Source organism: Oryctolagus cuniculus, chromosome 10, assembly GCF_964237555.1.
Source record: "Oryctolagus cuniculus chromosome 10, mOryCun1.1, whole genome shotgun sequence".
Lineage (NCBI taxonomy): Eukaryota > Metazoa > Chordata > Mammalia > Lagomorpha > Leporidae > Oryctolagus > Oryctolagus cuniculus.
In genome coordinates this window covers 584,975-602,359 of record NC_091441.1, presented here as the reverse complement: position 1 = coordinate 602,359, position 17,385 = coordinate 584,975, and the positions used below count along the sequence as shown (strand labels likewise).

Sequence of the window (17,385 nt, the reverse complement as noted above, 5' to 3'; positions counted from 1 at the left end):
AGGAGGGGGTGGCACAGTGTCAGTGTCCAAGTGCCAGCCGGGCTAATCCCAGAGGGCCGGTTCCCTTGCAGTGCAGCACCGTGCGGGAGTCGGAGAGGACAGGGCCGCTCGCTGTCCCGAACGAGGGGCTGCCGCCTCCTGCTCACCCGCTGCGGAGCCTCCCTCGCTGACACCCTGAGGGTCTCCCTGGTCACTGCACCGCAGACAGGCAGCTCTGCAGTGCCTGCGCGTCTGCCCTCCTGGTCACAGCGGACAACGTGCCCCAAAGGCTGCCATGCCTCTGGGCCTGGGCCAGGCCCCCAGTCCCCTGTGCCCTCTGTGTGACTGTGCCACCCCTGCAGCTCCCGCTCATTAACCCAGTGACCTCGCGGGCCTGGGCCCGCCCCTCCCCCGGTGGGAGAGCCCGACAGGGACTCAGGCACCCGGGAGGGCTGAGCCCTGAGCCCTGGCGGCCGGCCCCAGCAGGACGAGAAGCAGTCTCAGGAAAGCTGGCGGCTCCGAGGTGGCTCTTGCTTCCTGCTCGGAAACAATGTGTCAGCCCAGCGCGCCTGCGGGGCCTGCGGGCCAGGCAGCGGGCGTGGCGGGGAAGCCTTTCCGATGACTCAGCCGCAGGGAATCCCCTGATGGTTTGGAACATTTTACTCCGGACTGAGAACCTGGGAGCTGCTGATAAGGCTGAGGCACAAAGGCCCTTTCAGCGCTGACCGCTCCCTCCTGCTGGAGGCCTCGGCCTGCACGTGGGCTCCGCTGGGGAGAGGCCTCGGCCTGCCTGCGCGTTGCTGCTCCCCAGGGTCGCCCGAGGGCAGGGGACCACCTGCAACTTCTAAAACAAGGAGCGCGAGCAGCCGCTGTGCCTGCCGAGACACAGAGAGACAGGAGTCGTCCATCCGCTGGTTCACTCCCCAAATGGCCACAATGGCCGGGGCTGGGCCAGACCGAAGCCAGGAGCCTGGAGCTTCTTCCAGGTCTCCCACACAGGTGCAGGAGCCCAAGGACTTGGGCCTTCATCTACTTCCTTCCTAGGCGTGTTAGCAGGGAGCTGGGTCGGAAGTGGAACACCGGGGCTCAAGCCGGCACCCACGCGGGATGCCGACGCAGCAGGCCGGGGCGTCGCACACTACGCCACAGTGCCCGCCCCATGTGTTTCTGACGTAAAGGACAGCAGCTGGTTCGTGGTCTTGAGCAGAAATGGAAGAGCGAAAGGCCTGTGCCCTGGGCTGTGTGCGGGGACAGGGCCGGTGTCCGAGGGCGCCCGTCGCCCGGCTGGCAGGTGCCCTGGGTCCAGGGAGCTGCGTGGTCGCCTCTGCCTCACGTCTCTGTCGCTTCTCTGTGCTTCTCAGGCACGAGAGGCCCGTGTGCTTTGTGGTCGCCACGCCAGGCTGCGGCGGTGGGCTCTCCAGGACTGGCGGCGCTCGCAGCTCCTCCCCCGGGCCCCGCACTCTGCTCCGTGCCTTGTTGTCCAGCCCCAGTCCACACCTGGACACAGCAGCGCCCCCTGCCGGAGCGTGTGACTCGCAAGTGAGCTGCTTCCGGGTGCTGGCCGAGGCCCCCCTTCTCAGTCGCTTTCTTAGTGAGACTCTAGTGTGACTGCAGCCAGGCGGGGCCCGGCCAGGCAGGTGGCGACACCACAGCCGGTCACGCAGGGGTGGGGCAGAGTCAGGCCTTGTCCTAGGAAAACTCACAAGTTGCTTTGAAAGAAAATAGAGACTTGGTCATGTGAAGGGCAGTTTGACGTCTGTAAACACGGGCAGGGAGGGGCCCGGCGGTGGTGTGGACCTGTCTGGATTGCACCGCGGGGCCGCAGGCACAAGGGAGCCCCGGGACTCCCCGTGCTCCTTCCCCAGAGCCCGAGAGCGTGCTGCCTCGTGAGTGAGCGGCTGTTTTCCATGGAAGAGGGACGGGGCCACCCCTCTGGTCGAGACGTGCTTTGTCCCCAAGTGGGTTTGTCTGGTGCGGCTGAGGCTGGGAGCCCCCATGTGACCCCCGGCTGCTGCCCGCCCAGCGCAGGGAGAGGAAGGGGGGTCCTGCCGGGCTCAGCAGTCAGGCCCGAGTGTGAGCATGCAGACCCGCGTGCGCGGCCCGCAGCTGCGCCTGGGCACTTCCTGCACGCTGGAGGAGGGAAGAGGCCCCCAGATGAGTCCCCGAGTCCCGAGGAGCCGGCTGGCCGGGGAGGGCCTCGAAGGCGCAGAGCCCGCGGCAGCCTTTCATCTGGGAGCCCGCTGGGCTAGGGTTAAAAATCCCTCAAGTTTTGCACTTCTGGGTCCTGATGCGGCAGTGAGTGGTCAAGAAAGGCTTTCCTCGTGCCCCAGGCCATTCCCCTGAGCGGGGCCGGGGCCGGGCCTTGAGTGAGGCCTATTAGGGTCGCTCTGGCTGCTTCTGTCATATCCTGGGGACGGGACCTAGAGCCAGGGCTGCACTCGGAGGCCGCACACCTCCCGCTGTGTGTGGGGTTGGGGTGGAAGGAGCCCCCGGCACAGGTCTTTGGGCCCTACCAGGTTTGCAGTGCCCAGCATTGCAGGCTGGGCCCGTGGCTGTCCCAGCCTGGAGGGCCAGCCGTCTTTCCGGAGAGAGTTCATCCCCTCCCCACTGTCTGGGGCCCTGGGCCTGGGTCACGGGGGAGGAGTCGGGGTGCCCTCCACTCACAAAGTAACAGCCTCGCCCTGCCCTGCCTTCCAGATGGCCACCATGTCTGGGAGATGGAAGCCAAAACCGACAGAGACCTGTGCCAGCCGGTGAGTACCCTGCCTGCCCTCCATGGTGCACGGGCCCCGGTCAGAGGTCAGGGAAGCCGAGCACTGTGCACTCAGGACAGAGAGGATGCTGGGCAGGGCCTCAGCCTCTGCTGCCAGGGAGCACGTGGCGCCGGCTGTGCTCCCATCCCTGGTCCCCCATGGTGGCTGCCCACAGAGGCCACGTGTTCCCAGCCTCCCACATGGGTGCCCAGCACTGGCTGCCCACGAGCAGACTTCAGCTGGAGAGGCCGGCAGTGAGCGAGCGTCACCCCTCCAGGAGCCCGGGACCGAGGGCAGGGAGGCCACTGGAGCCGCTGAAGCCAGAGGCTGAGGCGCTGCGGCTCCGTGTGTGCACGTGGCGTGTGTCACAAGGTGTGCTGCACACGCCGCGTCACACAGCATCCCAGTGCCTGACAGTGATGACCGTTTCTACCATTGGCTGATTTTACAGACTATTTTTAGATCTTTATCTGAAAGGTGGAGAGACTGCAGTGCAGGCAGAGCTCTTCCATCCGCTGGTCCACTCCCCAGATGCCCGCCACAACCAGGGCTGGGCCAGGCCAAAGCCAGGAGCCAGGAACTCCGCCTGGTCTCCCAGCCTGGCTCCTGGCTTTGGATCGGCGCAGCGCACCCACCATAGCAGCCATTTGGGGGGTGAACCAACGGAAGGAAGACCTTTCTCTATGTCTCTCTCTCTCTCTCTCACTGTCTAACTCTGCCTGTCAAAAAAAAATAAGTAAAAATATTCCAGATTTCAGGTCAAAATTTACTTCTTTATGGAGATCTTCTTGCCGTTTCACAAGCACCTGTGCCCATACCAGGACAGCATATAGCGCCTGTTTAAATCATCTACATCCTCATACATGTTCTTTGGGCCCCATGCCGGGGCCCAAGCACCCTGGTCGTCACCTGTTTCCTCCCAGGGCTGGAGTCTGGAGCCAGAGCCGGGGCTTGACCAGGCACTCTCATGAGATGCCGAGCCGGAGGCCTGGCCCGGAGACTGCTTGTCTGAAGTCAGTGTTGCCTCTCCGCCGCCCCAGCTGGCATCGCAGAGGTGCATCCTCCTGTCTCCAGGAGTCAGCCGACAGCGGGGTCTCCGTCTGTGTTTGCTGTGCTCAGAGCACTGATGGGTGAAGGGTCGTCACAGTCGCATTTCCATCCACTGTTTAATTCTTTGAGTCTCAGAAAAGTGATAGGAACTTTAGGTTAATATAACATCAGGGCTAGCAAGTGCTGTTTTAAGAAATTCAGAATTCCCCAAGCTCCATGCTCACTCTGCCGACCATGGAGGTGTCTGGGTGGCCTGTCACATCGTCTGCACGTGCCACCACACAGCGTAAGCGGAGGTGCTGTGGTTCCAAGACTTCCTAAGGACAGAGGGCTGGGCTCTTACCTTGCCCTTCCGCAGCGGGAGGGGCATCAGAACAGGGCAGGGAGCTGGCCTTACCGAGCCGTCTCAGTCTGTGTGTCCTGGTGGGGGAGGCTCTCCGGGCATCCCAGCATCTGCCCGCTGGTCTCGGGCCTGCCCACCCTGCCCGGCTGCCCGCTGGTCTCGGGCCTGCCACCCTCCCTGTTCTCGCTGCAGCTCTGTCTCAGAGTCCTCTGCTGTGTGATGCACACCCCACAGCAGCAGGTGCACAAGCCCCTGCCTGCCCCCAGGGTCCTCTGCAGCCCCCAGCTTCCACTCAGCTGACTTTCTTGCCCCCCTGAGTGGCCCCAGGGCAGGATACACACGTGGGTACAAGTGCACCATGTTGCAGATGTCATTTTTTTCTTTTTAAATAGGATTGACTTATTTACTTGAAAGAGTGATGGGGAAGGAAGGGAGAGATCTTCATCCACTGGTTCACTCCCTAAATGGCCAGGGCTGGGCCAGGCTGAAACCTGGATCCAGGAAAGCCATGTGGGACTCCCGCGTGGGCCCTCCACTGCCTTCCCAGGAGCAGTAGCAGGGAGCTGGATCGGATTCGAACCAGTGCTCTGACGAGGCATGCTGGCGTCGCAACAGCGGCTCAGCCCGCTGCCCGCAGTGCTCACCCCGGAGACGCTTTTAAACAAGATGGTTGTGTGTGCAGGCAGCTTACGAATGGTCTGTAACTAAGTGTGTGAGCTTAATTAAGACAATGGACTTTCTCACAGTGACACTGAGGTGTGTTGCAGGGCTGTGCCAGTGCACCTGGGAGCTCGCTGCTCTGTGGCCAGCATTTCCTGTATTTCCTGCCACACTCCTTCCGTAGCTCTTCCTCCCCTGCGTGTCTGAGAAGCAGGCTCCAGCGGAGACGGAACTTGTGTCCTTTGTGTGCTGAGAAGGCTGATGTGCCCCGGCCTGTGCCCACACGGGGCGTGGCCCTCGGGTCCCTGGCATTCACAAGCCTGGCCCCAGGGGCCCGACCGCACACCGCTGTCCTTCCTAACTCACTCACGTTCACAGTCAGCCTGAGCAAGGTCCTTGCTCTCTTCATTTCCTCTGTGAAGACCAGCTCCACAGTGGCGGCCAGGGGCCAGCGCCGCCTGCCACGTCTCCTTCCGTGGAACTGGCTCAGAGGGTGCCAGTGCTCTGGGTCAGACGCACGCAGCTCCAGTGACACCGCCCCCCCCCTTCGTGGGGCCGGCTGTCCTGCACTGTGGCCTCCAGTGTCCATGTGTGCGTTGGCTCTGAATCTTCCGGATCACCCCGATCTTTCTGAGACACTGAGGAGGGCGCCAGAGGAAGTGAGGTTAATGACAGAATAGTTTGCCAGGAGCAGGTGCGGCCCCGGGGGTGGAGCTTGTGCTGGGTCCAGGGGTCTGTGGGTGCCCAGCTGTGCCTCCCCCTCCTGAACCGGCTTGGACCTAAAGTTCTCAACAGTTCTCTGTGTCTGATGTTCTAAAATTTCATTACCACGTTCAGTCAATTTCACTGTGAAACTGGGAAATAAGCTACAGCTAATCACACTAACAAAGAAGTGAGACAATGGATTCTCTTCACATGTTTTCCCTGCTTGTTAGGCTGAAATCACACGGGTTGCAGGCATGTGAGGGACACCTGCCCCGCCCCTCGCGCCTGGTTCGAGCAGACAGGCAGCTGGGGCCTGGGCGCCCCCGGCCCCGCCCCCGCCCGCGATCTTCACGTGCGGTGCCAGCCCGGCACAGATGAGCACTTGGGAGAGCAAGGTTGCTGTGAAAACGCTGCGGGGTTTCACTTTTACAATGCGATGAGGCCACAGCGGCCGCCGCACGCGTCCCGCGCTCCCAGCCTGAGTGTGGTGCCAGTGCTGCGGTGGAGCTGGGGTCTGCGCCGGCTGTTGGGCCAAGGTCACAGCCCCCGTGCTAGAGCCAGTGTCAGTACCCAGCTGCCCTGGGGCCTCACAGGTGCTCCAGCACACGGCCGTGCTTTCCATGCATTTCCTGCTGGCCACCGAGCCGCGGTGGACGGCACAGCCAGCCTCGTGCCAGGGCAGCAGCCGTCTGCTGTGAAAGCCCACCCCGGGCCCCGGGGTGCCAGGCAGCCCGGCCTTCGGTCCCAGAGTCTCCGGGGCTCAGGGCAGAGGGCCCAGCCCTTCTCAGTGGCCTGGTGGCTGCCCCGAGCGCCTTCAGGGGCCGCTGCAGCTGTGGCCGGGATGGTGGGGGCTCACTGCCTCCTGTCTGCCGTGTCTCCCCAGCACTCCTTGGTGGTGGAGATCCCGCCCTTCCGCAACCAGAGAATCACCAGCCCGGTGCAGGTCAGCTTCTACGTGTGCAACGGCAAGCGGAAGAGAAGCCAGTTCCAGCACTTCACCTACCTTCCCGCCTCGGGTAACTCCGTCTTTCTGGCTGTGAGCCAGGCGCGGGCTTGCTCTGCGGGGTGGTGTGGCCGTGGGCAGCACGGGTGTGGTGCACGTTGTCCCGAGAGGAAGACCGCCTCCTCGGGAGAGGCCAGCTTGTGAGGCCTGCCCTGGCCTCCACTCCCCTGCTGGGCCGTGGTCGCAGGGGTGCGCCCTGTCCGTCGCACTGTCAGAGGCCGAGACCTGGTGCAGGTGTAGAGTCTGTAGGGTAAGGGGGGACGGCAGGCAGCCGTGGCCTCTGCAGTGCCGTCAGCGTGACCCTGTGCTGTTGGGCTGAGCACCCTCCTCCCTGCCCTGCCCGTCACACGTCTCTCGGGGCAGGTCCTTTTCGCTCAGACGGAAGGGGGGCCCTAGGGTCCTGGCTTCCGGGGAGGTACGGAGCACAGGCGTCGGCGCCATCCTTAGTTTCCTGTGCATCCTCCGTTCTCGTGCCTGTCCTAGAACCCAACCTGTGTCATGTCAAGAGGGAAATTTTATACCAAAGCTAACTGCAAAATCAGCTACGTTGTTATGTCAATAAAATCAAGATTGTATTTTGAAGGTTTCAGTTTTCATTTACTGTAGACCAGTTAATAAGAACGTCTTGGAATATCCACGCTGGCATGAGACTCTGAGGATTAACTGTCCAATTAGGCGCGTGCCGGGTTCTGTTGCAGAGTTGCAGGAGTGCAGGGCAGGGACCTGCTGCCGGGGGAGGCGCGGCGGCATCAGCCGTGTGGTCTCAGGAACCCCCGAGGTTCTTGGAATGAGGAACAGAGCAGTTAACAAGGTTTTGGAAATAGAATAGTTGTGTCCTAATGAAACTTGGAGTGTGGTTGACCAAGAATTGACTATTTTAGGGAAAACGTAGACTTTCTAAAGAAAAAGCATGTTGTGAAGCAGCACCAAGAACAGCGCGGACGATGGTTGTCCTCGTCTGCTCGCACTCCGTGGCCCCTGCCCTGCCGCTGCTTTACGCAGCACTGAACCTTAGCGTCAGAGGCGGGCGTGGCCTGTGCATGTCCCGTGCGTGCCCTTTGCAGGCAGGAGGCCGGGGTGCCCCAGATCAGGGAGCCAGCTCAGCGCCCCTGTGTCTGCCCCAGCACGCCCTCCCTCTGTTGCACGCCCAGGGCCCGAGGCCCCGTGTACCCCGGCACACTGCTGCCCATGGCCCCAGCCTGCTCCACACAGCAGCACGTCCCCCGCCTCAGCTTGGTCCCGGGAGCCGCGATCCCCTTCCTGCCTCACGACACTGAGCTCCTCCGGCAGTGACCCCAGGCCTCGTGGGACTGCGTCCCACTACTGCCTGCAGGCTGTCCGAGTGTGATCTTGAGGATACAGGAATGGCCGGCAAGTGGACCCGAGGTGTGCACCCACAGCCTGGGCCGAGGGCCGGGCACTGCCAATGGAGCGTTTGCGCCTGGGCTTGGCACTGCCCCTGGTGAGGTGACCCTTGGCTGTGCCCTTGGTAGAGCTGACTGCTGTGCCGGGACAGCCGACCACGCTTGCTGGGAGAGCGTTGCTGCGTTCTGCGTGGTTCTTCTCCGCAGACCTTGGCGTGGGGCAGCACAGTTTACCTGCACGCACCTGCACCCCTCTTCTGTAGGGGGCCAGCCTGTGGCAGCTGCAGGGTCTGCTCACTGCAGGCGCCACCCCTGTGCCCCTTCCCACGGCTCAGGCGGCCCAGGGCAGCAGTGGGGGGGGGCAAACCCGCCCGAACCCCCATGGGGTTCAGCATCGGGCACGATCAAGTCTCCTTCAGGCTTTCCTTTGGGACCGGGTGAGGAAGCTTCCCTGCCCGTCTCACGTAAACCAGGCGGCCTTGGGTTGCTTGTGGGGCAGGGACAGCGCTGGCCTGCAGCTTCTCGCACCTGCATCACTGAAGGCCAGGCCGGAGGCCACAGGGAGCCCGCCCCGGGACACGGGGCCCCTGCCCAGCCCCTCCTTCTGAAGGCAGCACACTCCCCGGGGCAGGCTGTGTGGCCTGGGGTCTGTGATGGGCCTGGAAGGTCAGTGGGCTTCCATTCAGCCTGTCCCAGGGGCCCGGTGCTCAGTGGGAGCAGCTACCCCTGCTGCTGGGACCCCTACAGGGAGCATGTGCGGCCAGAGAAACGCGTGTGTGCAGCCCCTGCACCTGTGGAGGTGAGCACCGGTGCACAGCTGTGGGGGAGTCACCCCCCCAGAGCCCCAGGTGCACAGCTGTGGGGGAGTCACCCCCCCAGAGCCCCAGGTGCACAGCTGTGGGGGAGTCACCCCCCCAGAGCCCCAGGTGCACAGCTGTGGGGGGTCACCCCCCCAGAGCCCCAGGTGCACAGCTGTGGGGGAGTCTCCCCCCGGAGCCCCAGGTGCACAGCTGTGGGGGAGTCACCCCCCCAGAGCTCCAGGTGCACAGCTGTGGGGGGTCACCCCCCCAGAGCCCCAGGTGCACAGCTGTGGGGGAGTCACCCCCCCAGAGCCCCAGGTGCACAGCTGTGGGGGAGTCACCCCCCCAGAGTCCCAGGTGCACAGCTGTGGGGGAGTCACCCCCCCAGAGCCCCAGGTACACAGCTGTGGGGGAGTCACCCCCCCAGAGCCCCAGGTGCACAGCTGTGGGGGGGGGTCTCTCCACCCCCACCAGAGCCTCAGGTGCACAGCTGTGGGGGGGATTCCCTCTCCCCCCAGAGCCCCAGGTGCACAGCTGTGGGGGGGTCTCTCCACCCCCACCAGAGCCTCAGGTCACAGCTGTGGAAGGGATTCCCTCTCCCCCCAGAGCCCCAGGTGCACAGCTGTGGGGGGGTCTCTCCACCCCCCCCAGCGCCCCAGGTCACAGCCATGGAGGGGTGTCTTCCTCCCCCCAGAGCTGTCTAGGCTTCTCGGTGGTGGATGCCTTGTGCCTGTGCCTGCATTGTCCTTGGGAGGAAGAAGGAGCTGTGTGGCCGTGGTGTGGGGCCAGGAGCCCTGTCTTGAAGTAAGGATCTCCAGGGCCAGGCCCGGCTCTGCGTCAGGATTCGGGTGCGCCAGTCTCATTTGGTTAGGTGATGGCATCCACGTGGCCTGGGGCCCCTGGAGGCAGCTGCTCCCTGGCTCAAGTCGGGCAGGGCCTGGGGCTCTTTACAGAAGCAGCCCAGCTGTGATCAGAGCTTGGCGTGCAGCCAGTGCTTCCCAGGACGGAGCAGTGGGTGCCGCATGCTCTTGGGTCTTTTTTTTTTTTTTTTTTGACAGGCAGAGTGGACAGTGAGAGAGAGAGACAGAGAGAAAGGTCTTCCTTTTTGCCATTGGTTCACCCTCCAATGGCCACCGCGGCCGGCTCACTGCGCTGATCCAATGGCAGGAGCCAGGTACTTCTCCTGGTCTCCCATGGGGTGCAGGGCCCAAGCACTTGGGCCATCCTCCACTGCACTCCCGGGCCACAGCAGAGAGCTGGCCTGGAAGAGGGGCAACCAGGACAGACTCTGGCGCCCCGACCGGGACTAGAACCCGGTGTGCCGGTGCCACAAGGCGGAGGATTAGCCTAGTGAGCCGCGGCACCGGCCCTGCTCTTGGGTCCTAGGACGGAGCCGTGGGTACTGTTTGCTTTGTGTCCTAGGACGGAGCAGTGGGTGCTGTTTGCTTTGTGTCCTAGGACGGAGCCGTGGGTGCTGTTTGCTTTGTGTCCCAGGACGGAGCCGTGGGTGCTGCACGCTCTTGGGTCGTAGGACAGAGCAGTGGGTGCTGCTTGCTCTGGGTCCCAGGACGGAGCAGTGGGTGCTGCACGCTCTTGGGTCCCAGGACAGAGCCGTGGGTGCCGCATGCTCTTGGGTCGTAGGACAGAGCAGTGGGTGCTGCACGCTCTTGGGTCCCAGGACGGAGCAGTGGGTGCCGCACGCTCTTGGGTCGTAGGACAGAGCAGTGGGTGCTGCACGCTCTTGGGTCCCAGGACGGAGCAGTGGGTGCTGCTTGCTCTGGGTCCCAGGACGGAGCAGTGGGTGCCGCATGCTCTTGGGTCGTAGGACGGAGCAGTGGGTGCTGCTTGCTCTGGGTCCCAGGACAGAGCCGTGGGTGCCGCATGCTCTTGGGTCCGCCAGGCTCAGCTCTGTTGTCTGACTGGTGCCAGTCGCCCGCCTGCAAGGGCTGCATCCCCCTGCGGGCTCGGTGCTGCCGCTGTATCTCCTGGCCCCTGTGTGAGCGAGCGTGGCCTGTGTTGGGAGGTCCCCTGCATGGCCAGACCCTCCGCAGGACACACTGCCCTGCTGTGATGAGACCCACCTGTGCCTGAGGGGCCAGGAGAGAGGCGGGTGCTGGCCTGCAGATCCCTCAGGTTGAACAGCAGTGAGGCAGGAGTCGAACTTCACGGAGAGGAGCCAACTCCACCCCCGGCGGCTGCCGGTGAGCCCCGCGCCTGGAATCCGCCTCCACCTGGAGGGGCAGGCAGGGGCCTGGGTTTCAGTGTGGTTCATGCCGTTGGGTCCGGAAATCATAGTGCCAGAGGGGAGGCCCACAGAAGGGGTGCTGGGCTCAGGCTCGATGGAGCACAGGGCTGCTGGGGGCGTGCTGGTGACACCGCGGGCCTGCAGCCAGGCCAGGGGCCCAGGCCTGAGCCCCAACGGGCAGCTTGTCGATTGAGGCTCTGATCTCAGGAGGCCTGGCTGGCGTGTGTGTGCCCAAGGCCGCAACAGCAGTGTCCTGTGGATGCACTGTGGCCAGCAGCCTGCGCGTGCACTGCCCGGCCAGCCGCAGTCCTCCGGATGCCTAGCGCCAACCCACACTCAGCTTCTGCTGGCTCAGCCCAGAGCCTGCACCCGTTCTCTGGTTTGCACATCTCTCTGTGTGTGCTGGGCACAGCCCCTCGGCTGCCACCTTCCCAGGGGACGGTTTGTGCTTGGAGCGAACCAGCCCCGTCCGTGGTGGAGCCGGCCTGCGGCCGAGGGGCTGTGCCCAGAGAGAGCAGTGGGGCCTGCGCTCCACCTCCACGTCCCGCCCTCCCTGACCTCTTCTCGGAGACAGAAGCCTTCACTTCTGTGGGGGGACCTCCAGCCCGCTCCCCCCACAGCCCCACCGTCAGTGCCCAGAGCGCCGCAGGGGACTGGCACTGCTCCCAGCCAGGGTCTCTTCTGATGAGAAACTGAGTCCGTGGTGATGGTGGGAAACAGTGGGCAGTGGGCCCATGGTGGCCTTGGGTCAGCTCAGAGGTGAGCCGGCCACTCCAGCTGCTGGCGTCTCCTGCGCTCAGCAGTGTGGCTGGCCCTCTGGACGTGTGGACATTCTTCCAAGCCAACCTGACCACAGGACAGCCGCGTTGCTGTGTGCAGGGGACCTGGCGCCCCACGTCCCCTGCAGGCCTGGCTGGGCCGGCGAGGCTCCTGCTGTGGTCTCCCAGGTCCCCGGGCGCGCGCCATTCCAGCCAGAAAGTAAGGAGCCCATTTTCTCTTTTCTTTTAGTTTTACATATTTATTTGAAAGGCAGAGTGACCAAGAGGGAGAGAGATCTTCCGTCCGCGGATTCACTCCCCAAATACCCACAGCGGCTGGGGCTGGGCCGGACTGAAGCCAGGAGCCAGGAACTCCATCGGGGTCTCCCGCGTGGGTGCAGGGCCCAAGCACTTGAGCCATCACTGGCTGCTTTCCCAGGTGCATTAGTAGGAATTGGATCGGAAGTGGAGCAGCTGGGGCTCGAACCAGAGCTCTGCTGTGGGGTGCCAGCGTATCGAGTAGTGGCTCAGCCCACTGGGCTGTATTTCATGTTCTGCTCCCACATATTAAACCTCACGCTGCAGAGGCGCTGAGAACCAGCGCTCACCGGTGAGGGTCCCGCTGCAGAGGCCACAGGTCACTGCCTGGAGCCCGGCTCCCAGCAGGTGTCCCTGTGGTAGAAGGACTCAGACTGAGATGACCAGAGAGGCATGGACCCCTAATGCTAAGTGATAATGCAGGCATCCTAGCCACCTCACAGGAAACGCACACACGTGCACACACATGTTTACATGTGGACACATGGACATGCACACACCAGCACACACGTGTGTGCGTGTGGACATACATACACATGGACACGCATATGCTAGCACACATGTATGGACACATGGACATGCACACACTAGCACGCAGGCACATACATGTGCGTACATGCGGACACACTGACATACACATGTGCACACGTGTGCACACGTGTGGACACATGCACATACACTAGCACACACATGTGTGTACGCGTGGACATACATACACATGGACACACATACACATGGACACACATATGCTAGCACACATGTATGGACACATGGACATGCACACACTAGCACACACGTGTGGACACATGGACATGCACATACTAGCACACAGGCACACGCATGTGTGTGCGCATGGACATACATACACATGGACACACATATGCTAGCACACATATGTATGGACACGTGGACATGCACACACTAGCACACATGTGTGGACACATGGACGTGCACATACTAGCACACACATGTGTGTATGCGTGGACATACATACATACACTTGGACACACGTATGCTAGCACACATATGTGTGGACACATGGACATGCACACACTAGCACACAGGCACATACGTGTGTACATGTGTACACTAGCACACATGCACACACATCCGTGTGGACACGTGTGCACACTCACCATGAGCTTCCTTGGGCCCTGCGTGTGCAGACACAGGACAGGATGTGAGGGGGAAATGGCCCCACAGACTTCAGATATGAGGGCGGGCACAGCAAGGGGACAGGCGCCGGCGTGTGCACCGTGTGACCCGAGGACAGACCCTGAGCTGGGTGTGTTGTCCTGCAGGGGTCTGGGAGCCACAGCGGGGGTGTGGTCAGCCAGGGCAGGAAGGACCATGCACGCTGCAGCCGAGCGGGACGCGGGCTGGGGGCTCTGCCTGGGGACCTGCGGGTCGGGGGCCGCCCAGCTCTGAAGCAGCTGCGGTCAGAAGACCCCGGGGGCCGGCGCTGTGGCTCACTAGGCTAATCCTCTGCCTTGCGGCACCGGCACACCAGGTTCTAGTCCCGGTCGGGGCACCGGATTCTGTCCCAGTTGCCCCTCTTCCAGGCCAGCTCTCTGCTGTGGCCCGGGAGTGCAGTGGAGGATGGCCCAAGTGCTTGGGCCCTGCACCCCATGGGAGACCAGGAGAAGCACCTGGCTCCTGCCATTGGATCAGCATGGTGCACCGGGCCGGCCGCGGCGGCCATTGGAGGGTGAACCAACGGCAAAGGAAGACCTTTCTCTCTGTCTCTCACTGTGTACTCGTCTGTAAAAAAAAAAAAAAAAAAAGACCCCGGGGAGAGGCGACCCCTGTGTCCCACCTTGGGGGCTACCAGAGGCGTGAGCCCTGGACACGCAGCTGCTCGCAAGGACGCTGCTCTCCATGGGCAGCCTGACAGCTGCTGGGAGCGACCCTGTCGTGCGGTTCTGGCCGTGTGGCCTGTGCTGACCAGCTCTGCACCAGCTGCCCGGGTCAGCGGCGGAGTCTCCGAAGCTGTCCCCTGGAGGAGAGCCGTGGGCTGGTGCCCCACAGACAGCAAGACCGTCTGGGTGGGGGCCTGGCTCCCGCCCGGTGTCAGGCTCCTAGGAGGGGCGGGGTCGGCCGTGTGGGCCTTAGGGAAGTCAGCCCTGAGTCTCTGACCCCAGGAACCCTAGAGCAGGTGCCCGCAAGGACGGATGGAGCGCGCAGCCCCGCCTCTGGCCTGATCACCCTGGGCCGGGGTCCCCCGCCCCCCGGCCTGTGGCTGCAGCCCCTCCGCCCTTGGACAGCCCCAGGCTGCAGTCACGGCTCTGGCTGTGGACGCTGACGCAGTGCGGGCAGGGAGCCGGGACAATCCCGCCTTTGTTTCCCAGGCCCCGCCTGGAACAGACGGCTTTTGTTCCCGCGCAGGACGCACCTGGTGAAGTAATTCAAGCTGAGGCGTTTGGGGTCGCTCAGCGGCGTGGTGAGCAGGGAGGTCGCAGGCCCGGCCCAGCCTCCCGCCACCACGCTTGGCACCCTGAGACCTGGGCCCCCGCGCCTCCAGGCTTCCGAAGGACACGGCGTTGCTGCTCGCCTGACCCCGCCCACACCACGCAGGTCGGGAGTGGGGAGCTGCTGGGTGCCACACGCCTCACTGCTGTGTCCGTGGTGGGCGGGGCCAGCTGCCTGTCTCATGTCCAGGGAGGTGGCCTGGCAGACAGCGCCCTGCGGCTGCCCTGCCCTGAGCTGTGGCTGTGCCCTCAGGGAGGCGTCTGCTGCGTGTGTGCCGGGGGCCTGGGGCTTTTCTGTCCCTGTTGAGTCTTTTGGGGGCGGCCCTGGGGGCTCCGCCAGACCCAGACGGGGACACAGGCCAGCGAGGTTTGCTGGGAGAGCTGACCTGCAGCCTTCCTGCTTTCTCCATGGACAGAGCCTGGCTCACGCATGGCCACCGCATATGGACGCAGGATTGCCCCAGGCCCCTCCTCGTCGGGTCACAGACCAGGGTCTTGCGGCCAAGCCGGGTCCTCGGTGCACAGGAACAAGGGCCTGGGGCTGGGGAGGGGGTAGGCGAGAGGGGCCCAGGCGCCGGCTGCCTCTGCACCACGCGGCCCAGGGAGGTTGAGGGAGACGTGGGGACAGCTGTCCTTTCGCACAGGGCGGGCGCCTGGTCTCCGCTAGGGGCCCGGCACTAGGAGCCCGTCTGTGACGTCCGCTGGGCGAGCCGCGGAGCTGAAGGCTCCGCTTGTGGCCCTGGGGTGCTGGGGGCTGGCCCTGCAGCGCTGAGGGCTGGCCCTGCCCTCTGGCAGCCTCAGCGGTGTGGCCCTGCGGCGCTGGGGCCTCAGCAATGGTTTGTGAAACCCCAGCTGCCTGTGGCCACACAGGAGGTTTCAGAAGGGCCTGAGGCGGGCGTGGCGTGGACAGGCGGGGGCTGACACCTGCGTGGGGCACTTGCCGTGACCTACGTCTGTGCACCACGAAGGCCCCGGGGAGAGGTGCATTGCCTGGGGCGACGGCTGGGAGAGGCAGCTGGCCTGCCTCGCCGTGCCCACCCTTGCCCTGTGGGGGACAGGACCAGGCTTGGGGTGTCGGGTGCCCAGGAAGCTCTGGCTGCAGGCTCTGGGTCATGCTGTGTGCACCTGGCCCGGGAGCCCAGGGTGCTGCCCCCAGGTGTCTCCCAGGGGGCCAGCACTGTCTCCGGGCCCAGCCCTGGACTGGCCGTTCAGGGCCCAGGGCGTGTTCCGTCCGTAACCACATGCCTGATGCCCGTCCCAGAGGACAGGGCAGGGGTGCGGCTAGGGTCTCACTGCTGCCCCGCCTCAGCCCCAGGGGCTTCCTGTCACACGGCGCCCCCCAGGGCTGGCAGCACAGGCCCCAGAGACGGGCAGGGAGGGGCAGTGCTTGTGCCGCAGGGCCCCTGCCCACCGCGGGGCGCAGCCCAGCGTGCCGGTCCTGGGTTTGCTCTGCACCTGTAGGTAGGAAGCCAGGCTCCGGCAGCACCGCAGGACGCGCTTTTCCTGTGGAAAGAGTCGCTGGTGCCCCGGCACCCTGGACCCTCTGCGTCACCAGTGCCGTGGGCGCCAGGTGGCCTTGAACAGGCCGCAAAGCGACCGCTCTCACTGCGAGGCGGACGCGCCTGGTCCGCGCGGTGCCCAGCCTCTGTGGCTTCCGGCGTCGGTGGCCTGGCCCGGCCTCACTGCCTGTGATGGGACGGTGGTCGCGCGCCGGAGTCTGGGCCCGGCTGGGAATCCGGCGGGAGGGCGATCCCGTACTTAGAGCCTGGCCTTTGCCGTATTCACGTCCCTGGGGCTGTTTTCAGCGACAGCTGTGCCCACAGTGACCAGCTAGCTGACCACGTGCAGGCCTCGCCAGCCTGGACGCAGGGCGGCTCCTGGGGCGCCCCCTGCAGAGCCGCAGAGCTGGGGGCGGGCTCGCCGCCGACGCAGCCCTGAGTTCCAGACAGAGGGCCTTCCAGTGCTCACAGGCCCTGCGTGGGGAAGGGGAGGCCCCAGCCAGGGCTGGGCGCCGGCCGCCTACCCATGCTGGGAGATGAATTGGGTTACGACGCTGTTTCCTGTTAAGTGTGAGGACGTCCATCTCGCTCTTGGCAGCCGTCCCCGCCCCTCCCCTCGCACAGCGGTCTGGCGAGCCTCGCGGGGAGCCGGCCCCTCCCTGTCTGCCTGGCAAGAGACCCAGCCCAGGAGGGGCACCCGCCGCCCCGTGGCCAGGCTGGGCTGAGGGAAGCCGTGGAGGCCCCACCGATCAGGCCTCCTGGAGGGCACGGCTGGAGCAGGGACTCCACGGGGGTCTCCACGACGGGCGGCGGCCTGGCCCGGCCATGAGCAGCCCCTGCCTGCCCTGTGTGGCCAGCACGCCCCACCCCTCCTCTGCTAGCCAGAGCTGGCTCTGCAGGCGTCCAGGGGCGCAGGCCACTGAGGATACACCCTCCCACCTGTGTCAGAGCCAGCACACAGGCCGTCATCCAGCACACGGGCACCCCGTCCGCCAGGTCCAGCCTCTGCGGGCCGGCCCGCTCCCCTGACTGAATGGGGAGGGGCCCCAGTTGAGGGTCCCACTGGGAGCGGCCAGTGGCTCACTGGTTGGACGCAGCACCACTGCCTGTCTTCAGGGCCTTGGCACGCAGGGCAGCCTGGCCGTGGGCCACAGCACCACAGCCTCTGAGCAGTGAGCAAGGCTGATGGGCAATCCTCACTCCAGCTGTGGCTCCACGTGTCCCTGGGGGCACAGGAAACCGCCCCCCCAGCCCGGGGCCAGCGCTTGCTGCCTCACTGCTGCCCACTGTCCAAGTGCAGGGCCGGTGAGCAGGGACCAGGAGGCGGGTGCGGGGGACAGCATGGCGGGGCCCCAGCCATTACTGCCGGGTGTGCCCGGCAGCCTCTGTCGCCGGGACCCATCGGCACTTCCCGGTGAGGGGCGTCTCTGGTTAGCACAG

At 64.5% G+C, this 17,385-nt stretch overlaps 1 protein-coding gene across 9 annotated transcripts in view; it reads left to right on the top strand.

The window, feature by feature from the left end:
• Positions 1-17,385, top strand: part of NFATC1 (nuclear factor of activated T cells 1) — a 111,877-nt gene that overhangs the window by 55,546 nt on the left and 38,946 nt on the right. For all 9 annotated transcript variants that reach the window (XM_070049841.1, XM_070049835.1, XM_070049834.1 and 6 more), the window contains exons 7-8: positions 2,677-2,732; positions 6,374-6,506. In XM_070049841.1, coding sequence (XP_069905942.1) covers positions 2,677-2,732; positions 6,374-6,506 — 189 coding nt within the window. The remainder of the gene's footprint in view (positions 1-2,676; positions 2,733-6,373; positions 6,507-17,385) is intronic.